This window comes from Lactuca virosa, chromosome 1 (genome assembly GCF_052849685.1).
Source record: "Lactuca virosa cultivar CGN04683 chromosome 1, Lactuca_virosa_CGN04683_v6, whole genome shotgun sequence".
Classification (NCBI taxonomy): domain Eukaryota; kingdom Viridiplantae; phylum Streptophyta; class Magnoliopsida; order Asterales; family Asteraceae; genus Lactuca; species Lactuca virosa.
In genome coordinates, this window is record NC_136426.1 from 98,789,952 (window position 1) to 98,800,672 (window position 10,721).

Here is a 10,721-nt window from a genome sequence, read left to right on the forward strand (position 1 = left end):
ATATATATATATATATATATATATATATATATATATATATATATATATATATATATATATATAGGGGATAGAGAATATACATTACAGCCCCACCTAAGCTTAGGTACTAAACTTCTAAAATATGTCGTTTTAACATGCTAGATATACCCGGTTTGGTTTCACTTGGTAAATATATCATCCTCCACAACATTTCTTTCTTTCATTATCATTTTATCATACCTGTTTTCTTTCCTCAATTATCGTTTATTACTTCACCCAAGTGAACATTACTAAACCCTAAACCTAAACCCTAAACCCTAAATTTAAACCCTAAACCCTAAACCTAAACCCTAAACCCTAAATCTAAACCCTAAACCCTAAACACTAAACCCTAAATCTAAACCCTAAACCTATACCTAAACCCTAAACCCTAAATCTAAACCCTAAACCCTAAACCCTAAACTCTATTGTGTCGATCTTGAATTTACATCTTGAAGTATTAATCGTGAATCCATTAACTGTAATCTTTATATAGTAAAACAATGTATTTTCAAGAGGTTTAGTACCTAAGCTTAGGTGGAGCTGTAATGTATATTCCCTTTTCCCATATATATATATATATATATATATATATATATATATATATATATATATATATATATATATATATATATATATATATATATATATATATATATATATATATATATATATATATATATATATATATATATAGTTGATTCATAATTCATATTTTGCCATTTATAAAATAACATGAAAATGAACACAATTAAATTCAAATCGTGGTGGAAGACGGTCTACAATGTAAGAATGTATATTTAGCAAAAAAATCACAAAATTTGTATGAGGATCGCTTATGGTTCCTCAAAAAAAAAATAGTAAATTGAAAAGCACAAAGAATGATAAAGTCAAAAGTCAAAATCTAAATGGATGTAGCACGTGTTTTCCTCTTTGATGTAAGCATGAGGATCTGAATAGTATTACTTAGAAGATTTCGAGGGATCTACTCTCTTTTTACGGTGTTTTTTTTAAAATAGATCTTTCGTAAAACCAAATTAGAGTAAATAACAGTTTTACTTTAATTAGGAGAACCTTTACAAGGTCAAATGAGTTCGTTCTTGCTCATTTAAAAGGTTTATCTAACATATAAATATTAATATAAGTACATAGAATCAGAATATCATGATATTAGTTAGAGCACTAGGTGTGGGCAATTAGATGTAACACCATTTTGGTGCCACATCACATGCCACATCATCAATGGTGTTATAACACCAAGTGGGGAAATGGGCAACATGTTGTATTTTGTTATGACACCAACTTTTTTTCCATTTTATAATTTATTTTTTATTTATTTCGATTTTTTTTTTTAAATTTAGACAAATATTTTTTAAATATAACATAATAAATAAAACATAATGTTTAAAAATTATAAATAACAATTAAAGATTTTTAAAGATTAAAATTAACATAAAGACTAAATTACACATAATATCCAAAAACAAAAAAAGAAATAACATCCAAATTCAAAAAAAAAAAAAAATACAACGCTATTCGTTATCGTTATTGTTACCATAGAAGATATAATCCGCCAAGTCCTCTCGAAGTTGTCTGTGTTTATTTGCGTCCTGAATGTCAACAACGCGATGCAAATAATCTGCCGTTCCTGGTTGAAACTGAACGTGTCTGGGCTCCGTTGGGATATAGTGTGCAATATTTCGCCATTTATCTTCTACTACCATGTTATGCATTATGATACATGCATACATGATATATCGTAGAGTTTCTAAATCCAATGGTCGTGCTGCATGTTCGACTATATGCCACTTCGCCTTCAGCACTCCAAAAGCACGTTCCACATCCTTACGTGCTCCTTCTTGTCTTCTCTTAAAAAATTTGTCTCGTTCTTCAACCGGGTGGCAGAATGCCTTCACGAATGTGGAATACTGAGGATATATTCCATCTGTAAGGTAATACCCATATTTGTATTCGTTTCCATTCATCGTGAAAGGAGCATCCGGGGCTTTTCCATTCAAAAGATCGTCGAATATTGGCGACTGATCAAGAACGTTGACGTCGTTGTTGGAACCCGCAACCCCAAAAAATGCATGCAAAATCCATAAATCTTGAGAAACGACAGCCTCTAACACCAACGAAGGTGATCCGTGATGAGCACTTGCTTATTGCCCTTTCCATGCTACCAGACAATTTTTCCATTTCCAGTGTGTGCAATCAATGCTTCCGATCATTCCGGGAAACCCATGGCGTTCTTCATGCGCCGCATACAATTCTTGTAAATCATGCAACGAAGGTTTCCGCAAATACACGTCTCCAAAAGTTTCAACAACACCCCTTGACAATGTATACAAACTCTCTCTTGCGGTTCTTTCGGACATTCTCATATAGTCGTCCATGGTGTCGGGTGACTCCCCTATAGCCATCAAACGAATGGCCGCAACACATTTCTGCAACGTTGTAAACCCTCGTCTACCTCTAGCATCATATCTTAATTGAAAAAATTCGTACCTAAACATAAATTAACTACAGTTTAAAAATATATTGCATATGTTGTAAAATTAAAGAAACATGTAGTACATTTTTATTTATTTTGTATAAAAGTATAGTAAAGAAACGATACCGGCTTTCCAAGGCGTTGGCGATTCGTAAGAACACATCCCTACTCAAACGAAATCTTCTTTTGAAGTCCTTCGCCCCGTATACACAATTATCCGCAAAGTAATCGCGATATAGATGTTCGTGTCCTTCCTCGCGATTTCTGTTTAACATCACACGTCTTGTTAGTAGCGGGGCTGGGTCTGGTTGTAGCAGGTCGGTAGTGTAATAATGATACATCATCCTAAAGAAAATATCGTCATCTGAATCATCGGACGAGTCGAAAGGATCCATATTTTTTTTGAAGATAATTGAAAGTATGTAGAGAGGAGAAGAGAAAGTGTGTGAAATTTTTTATAAAATGGTAGGTATTTATAGGGTAAATTGTTTTTTTTTAATAGTTAATTTTTTTTAAACCGTTGCAATTAAAACGTTTGCAAACGGTCACATTTTCTTCGTTTCATCCGGTCGTGACGCCAACGAGATCCAATCTCGACGAGTTGCAACGAGCAGGGGGGCGGTGTTCCCCCCGTCAAGACGTCGTTGTCAACGGCCACGTCACCCGTGTCGTTTCTCGTTTGGCCCATACTGCATCGTCTTAGAGACGAGTCACATGCTATTTACTCACGTCTAATCTTCAAATAGTTATATGTTCTCTTTTGTCACATTTCCATCCACATAAAATTCACATGGTTGGGAACTAATGTGTCACATACATGTTAGTGTGTTACATTTAAAACTTTATAAAAGGAAAGCCGTGTATCTATCAAACATCATAACATCACACTTAGATTGTAACACTCCATGTTCTCCTAAAAAGGAAGTGTGTGACAAGTAAATTTGCCAATACATCATACATCAAATATAGAAATCGTACCTTCACCATAATTGAGCTAATAAATTTGCAATATAAGTAACTTATCCAAATGAATATATTTTTTTTCCTGGTTTACGTTACATATCATGTGTTTGTTAAATATGATTACAATAATAATTTGGATTATATTTTTCAAGAGATTAAGGTGTTGTTTGTTTTTTCTGAGGCAAAATGTCTGCAGTCTGCGGACCACATCTGTAGACCTCTGCAGTAGAAGATGTGGACCAAACGCCTGCAGTCTGAAAAAAGAAGACTGTTTGTTTTTTTAACATCTGCGGGCTACTAAAATAAATGGAAATCTAAATAAATTGATTTTTTTAAACTTCAAAGTGTTTTTTTTAATATTTTTATGACTTTGTTATAAATAATTAACAAATCTATATCAACTTTTATGCATTATTGTATAAAAAATAAAAATAAAAATGGTATGAATTAACGTATATATTTGATAAAAACCAATAACTTTAGTTGCAAAGTTATAACTAAACATTATAATTAAGGATCAAAGAAATTGATACATAAATGGATGGAAATAAACCTCGATTTTTTAAGTTAAATCCATTAAAAACGTAGCATAAATATTTTCTCGAGAAATTAACGATAGTGTATTAAATAATGTTTTAGAAAAATTTAGCAAAAAAATATAAGAATATATTATGATTTTTTTTTCGTATTTATATAAACAACTTCAACGACTATTATTGTAATAAATCTTTATTTATAAATTTGTCAAAAATATCATGTTTGTATCGTTGAACGTTTTTTTTTGTCTTTTTTTAAGTTTTGTAATTTTTTTTTCAAATTGTTTATCATTAATAAACTTGGAAAAAATATAAATTAAAAAAAAACTTAAAAAAAATATAGATATATGTGTTTTTTTAGGCTAGAAGATGTCTGAAGATGTTAGAAGACTCTGGTCCACATCTGCGCCAAGAAGAGGGCGCGCAAACATTTTTAGGTCTGCGGTCTTCAAAAAAACAAACAGTCTGTGAAAGCTAATGTCTGCACGTGGTCTGCGCGGCACAGACAGAAAAGGTCACGCAGATCTGCAGACAAAAAACAAAGACCACCTAAATGTATTAAAATCTACCACCGTGGCGTTAAGGACCCTTGCTCGTATCATTGCTTTCTTTTATGTTTGTAGTTAATAAAAATATATACGGATTTGAAATAATAGATCAAATAATTTATACTTAAAAAAAAAAAAGACACGACACTTCCACATGCAACGAAGGGCTGACCCACCATGGAGACGCCTCTCATATAAAACAAATTTTAAGAGAAAAAAACATGTTTTTTTATTTACTTTTATAAAAAGATAATATATATATATATATATATATATATATATATATATATATATATATATATATATATATACCAAAATTCAAATTATGTGATCATATTCTTGTGAGACGAAAACGTTTATCTAGATATATATGTTCAAAGACCAAAAAATAAAATAAAAAAGGAAGTTCAACCAAAATATTGATTTTTGTCAATTAAACATCCATTTAAAAAAAAAATCATAGTTCTAATTGGGTAATCTAAAAACAGTATTGTTCATAATAAATAAAATCTCTAATATTCTTACAAGAATGTTGATAATATTTTCAAACTTTGCACATAATAATATTCCGAAGAATAATTGAACTATAACATGAATATGAATGTATTTTGCTTTGTATTCAGTTTTTTTTTTTTTTTTTTTTTTTTTTTTTTTTTTTTTTTTTTTTTTTTTGTAAATGCTTCCAATATAAGTAACTTATCCAAATGAATATTTTTTTTCCTGGTTATTATGTGAAATGATAGAAGAGTTTCTACTTTTTACTCTAATTTGGGAATAGAGGCGATGCTACTAATTTCTAGTTCATGCTTTATTCTCCTTATATGAAAATCTTACCTTAGTTATGTAAGGTCACTTGTTTGTGTGCAATAGTTGTTTGATAAATGCTCCATATATAGATTTTCTTTGTACTTTTGTAAATGTTTCTTGGGTTTTGTAATTTGATACTGCAATACAATAGTTAAATGAAATTATTATTGTAAATGATGCTTTTATTTAGCATTTAGATTTGGTTTAGTTTTGTTTATTTTTTGTTTAGTACATATGTGTGTACACTGATTGTTTGATAAATGCTCTATAGATTATGTTTGTAATTTTCTAAACGTTTTGTTGGGTTTTTGTAATTTGACAGTGCAACAGTTAAATGAAATTATTATTGTAAATGATGCTTTTTATTTAGCTTTAGCTTTAGTTTAGTTTGTTTATTTTTTTGTCTAGTACATTAATATATATTTACGTGTAAATAAAACTGCATGTCTACATTCATATGTTAATATTATGTTTTTGGTAGATAATTAAAGTTGAATACTATTAGATTATGATATTCATATCCGTATGCGACTATGCGTTTATATTAAAAAAATTATATTTTGGATTTTGATAAAATTTAATTGGTTTTCTATTTTTTTGTTGTCTGTTTACCTTCTCTTATACGATCATAACTAAGATGTATTAACTTATTTGTGTTTATTAAAAAAAATTATATATAAAAAAAAAGTCTTCATACTCAATATGAATGGTTGAGTTTAGACATGTGAAACGGTTCCAAGCGACTACGCATAATGTCTTACTTGTTTTGTTATGACCCTTAAACTCAAATGTAACTTTTCCAATCACATGTGAGTAAAGTTAAATACATCATACTTTATACAAATCTTATAACATAATTGAATATGAACTATCTATGAATAGAAGTGTCGATAAAGCTATATGATGCGGTCCATAAAATTGTCACAACATGCAACTAATCATTTTTTTCAATAATTCCAGCATACGATAAATTCCTAATCTTTGGACAAATTAAAATTTTATTTATTAAATAATAAAAGTATATAAAAGTATAACCAAATGATTTATAGCCCAACATCAGAAACTGACGGAAAAGTGTCATCAATCAAAGGTTGATGGTTTAAGTATGGATGTTCACCAAATCATGCAAACTACATAAACCGTCGCACCACACCGCATAACACGGTTTAGAACTTTTGCAGTGCAGTTTACGATTTGTTATGTCGTTAAACCGCACTATACGATGTGGTTTGCGGTTTTTAATTACAAAGTCGTCGTTTAAACTGCACCGTATATAATATTTATTGTCTTTTATGTGAATCAAGAAGAAAATGGTTACTTTATAGTTTGTTACATATTTAACTTGAAAAGCTTAGTTTCATATAGGTAGTTATTAACTTTTAATAACATTGATATGTTAATAAGAATCTACGTAGCACTAAAACTTGGTTCATGTTGGTACGGATTAACATTGATATGTTAATAAGCATAGAATATAGAATTAATAAATATAGTTAAAATATATAAGAAATTAATTAACTAAAGTATTATATTTACACAGAAAGCAACTTGTTTTTGGGTTTTTTGCACGACTATTTCTAGTTTTATATCGTAAAAATTCAAAAGATTTTTTCATTTTCCAAAAGTTATAAAATTTAGCAACTCATCAATCCGTAAAACCAAACTTAAATTGTCCACACCAAACCGTACCGCATAACACGGTTTTAAATTTTTATGGTATAGTTTGAGGTTTCAAAAAAACTCCAACCGTATATGCGGTGCAGGTTGTGGTTTTGACTCTAAACCGCACCGCGAACACTCTTAGGTTCAAGTGTCTCCTAGAGACAAAAAAGATATATATTTATAAGTAGAATATTGAGTGTATGTTAGATGTACTAAAAGTAAAATAAAACAAACATAGTGAATAGTAAATAGTTTAGTAGGTAATTAATATTTAATAATTATAAAGTTTTTAACTGTTATAAAGCTCAACTTAAGTTAATTTAAGATTTAAAGTTGGAATGGGTAAAACGGTCAAACTCATGAAATTTATGTGACCTTGTCTTGACCAGGTTACGAGCATTTAGGAATCTGGTCACAATGGACCAAAATAGAAATTTCGAGAAGTTTACTAGTTAGTAGAGTCAAATGTGGTCAAACCAGAAAAGATTCTTGTTGAGGCCTACGCAGTGTTTTAAAAACCGGTTTGAATCGGTCGATCGAACCAGTTGGATCGAAAATCGGGGAAGGGGCCGGTTCAACTATCACCGGTTTTACACCAATTTCTGAACCGGATTGAACGGTCAATTTTTGGAAAAAAAAACCGGTTGAACCGGTCAAAATAAACCAGTTGAACCGGTTAAACTAAATAAAAATACATGGAAAAAACCATTTTCAATAATAAATTTTTGTAGTTTTTGTTATATCTATTTAGATTTCTCTAAATAAAAACAAATGGTAAATGTTATGAAGTTTTTTGATGCACTTGTATTCATCTAAAACTATATTTTGTTTCGGTATTATACTTTATTTTCTTTTTGACTCATATGAATTGATGTAAAACTTATAGTTATGTGTTGTTTTAATGTATTTAGATTGTTTTTATAACTTATTTTTATATGTATTTTTAATATTTAAACTTGTAGACGTCAAATTCATGATTTATGTATGTATGTATGTGTAGAAAAATAAGAAAAAAAGATGAAAATTATAGAAACCGGTTGACCCGACAGTCGAACCGGTTAAACCGGGAACCGGTCGCCATACCGGTTCAACTAAAAAACCGGTTTTTAAAACATTGGGCCTAAGGGGTTTAACTTACCAATAGTCAAAAGAGTATGACATATCATCATTTCCGAGTTTTTAACTAAAACATGGCAATTAGAAAAAGAAATTATCTAGTTTCAAATTTATTTACAAAAGAGTGGTAAAAACTAAAAAGATGTGGGTCCATATTTTCATATTAAATAACATGATTAAAATAATTTGATCAACCACAGGCCTGCGTATTTTTTTTTTCCGTTTTCATCGGTTCTTATTCGCCGGAAATGACGAACACCCCGAAAAAATTCAATGGCTTGAAACAAACGAGGGATTAGAGAGCTTCAATGAATTTATGTGGAACAAATTAAGGAGAGTTTTCAGCGTATTCGTTGGAAAGGATAACAACTTTTTTTACACCGGAAAAACTGAACAACTTCGAAAGTTTCATCCCGGCTTTTGCTTCACAGCTGGTTGCAATAGATGCTTTACTTTCATCTTATTTTTTCCCCTCTTTTCCTCTGTGTTATAGTTCTCCTCCCCATTTCATCTTCCTTTCCTCTGCAATCTTGCAATTACGTTGGCATTTGTTCATTGAACAACTCTCATCCACTTCTACCTTTTTCGGTGAATAGGAATGGCTAAAAGACACCCGTTTTCCATGGTTTCTCTCATGCGATCTTCTTCTTTATCGGTGTCCGTGAGGCTTTTTTCCACTGATTTTAGTCATGCTAATGTTTGTTGTCGAGTTTACGTTTCGTGTTGTTCTTTTCTGTGTTACAAGGGTATATGGTATATGCATTTATATTTTGTAGTTTGAACCCCAATAGAAACAACGAAGAGTTTACCTAACGTCAGAGGGTGCGTGCGAGAAGCTTCCCTCACTTTTTGTCTGTCACGTCATCCATTCCTCCACTTTTATTTCCCTCACCAAAAGTCAGGGAGTGTGTGGAAAACATCATTCACTATTTTTTTAAAATAAAAATAATTGAATTTGATATATATATATATATATATATATATATATATATATATATATATATATATTACTTAAAAATAAAAATCACTTTATTAATTAAAAATTACAGTAAAATAAGCAAGATTTAAAAAAAAAAGGAAAACTAGAAAACAACAAATATTAAAAAAATACAACTTAAAAAACATAACTAATATCCGAATTTAAAAAAACCAAAATACGTCACTTGGAATCATTGTCCTCGTCATCGACATCATCGTCATGGTCATTATTGTCCTCCTCATCCGAATACTCGCTCTCGACAAACATATCTGAATCCTCATTTGATTCGTCAAACAAATCATCGTGTCAATACTCTGTCTGCGGCTGAATGTGAGCCCTATCAATGTGCTCCACCAAATCAGAACGAACGGCGTGATGAATGTCACGATCGTATACTTCTCTTCTAGTTTCCCTATACTCTTGCGTACCAACGGCTACTCCTTCGACATTTGGCAAAACTTCGTTTTCATTGGATCGGCATATCGCTCTTCCTTCGTCTTCAAGAATCATATTATGCAATATGATGCACACATACATTACGTGTTACAACCTTTTCACTTCATATGATCATGCACTGACTGCTAGTACTTGACAACGCCTATTGAGTACACCAAATGTTCGCTTCACGTCCTTCCTAGCTGACTCTTGCGTCTCTTTAATCTTTTTTCTTTTTTCGTCGTTCGGAAATGTAAACGATTTCACAAAAACAGATAAGGGAGGATATATACTGTCAGTAAGATAGTACACACGCTTATATGTTACCCTTTTTGCTTGAAAAGGTACATTGTGCGACTTTCCAAGGTAGATATCGTTGAATACTAGCGACTGGTCCAAAACATAGATGTCGTTGTTTACACCAGCTAGAACAAAGAATGCATACCATATCCAAAGATCATGTGATGCGATTGCTTCTAGAATAATCGTCGGCTCTTTATGGTCACCTCGCATGTACTGACCACGTCATGCATAGGGGCACAATGCCTAAGCCTATTGCATGCAATCGACACTACCTAACATTCTTGGGAACCCATGCTTGCCTTCATGCACCGTGTACAACTGGTGGACATCGTTGATAGGGTGTTTGCGCAAATATCGTTGTCCGTACACCAAAGTAATAGCTTTGGAGAACTTGGACACACATTCCCGTACGGTACGCTCGGATATCCTTAAATACTCATCCCATTTGTCTGCGCCCATGTCGTATGCTAACTGACGAATTACGGTCGTGCATGTTTGAATTGGAGAGAAACCTTTTTTGTGTATACCATCCAACTTCCATTGGAAATATGGTAGTCGACCTTCCAAATCGCCAACAATACGTAAGAATAGCTCCTTCCTCATCCGAACTGCCGTCGAAACTTTTCAGCGTACATCACGTCATCTGCAAAGTAGTCTTCTATAAGACGATTGTGTCCGGATTCACAGTTTTTACGCTACGGCGGTTTTCTTTGTTTATTTAATTGACGTGAAGTTTGACCTAGTCGGTTTTGAAAATATACAACAGTCTTCGTCATGACAAACCGACAAATAATGCCTCCTCTTGAATCAGATGATGAAGATAATGACATTGTGTTTTAGTGTTTTTTAGAGAGAATATA

At 31.6% G+C, this 10,721-nt stretch overlaps 1 protein-coding gene across 1 annotated transcript; it reads right to left on the bottom strand.

Annotated features, from left to right (window-relative positions):
• Nucleotides 1-1,550: 1,550 nt before the first annotated feature.
• On the bottom strand, nucleotides 1,551-2,003 carry LOC145117758 (uncharacterized). Its single transcript, XM_079054073.1, has one exon. The coding sequence runs from the start codon at nucleotides 2,001-2,003 to the stop codon at nucleotides 1,551-1,553; it is 453 nt and encodes a 150-aa protein (XP_078910199.1).
• Between the last annotated feature and the right edge of the window lie 8,718 nt (nucleotides 2,004-10,721).

What these genes read in the sequence shown, in the direction of transcription:
- LOC145117758 (XM_079054073.1), bottom strand. Translation starts at nt 2,003, where the DNA reads ATGAATGGAAACGAATACAAATATGGGTATTACCTTACAGATGGAATA.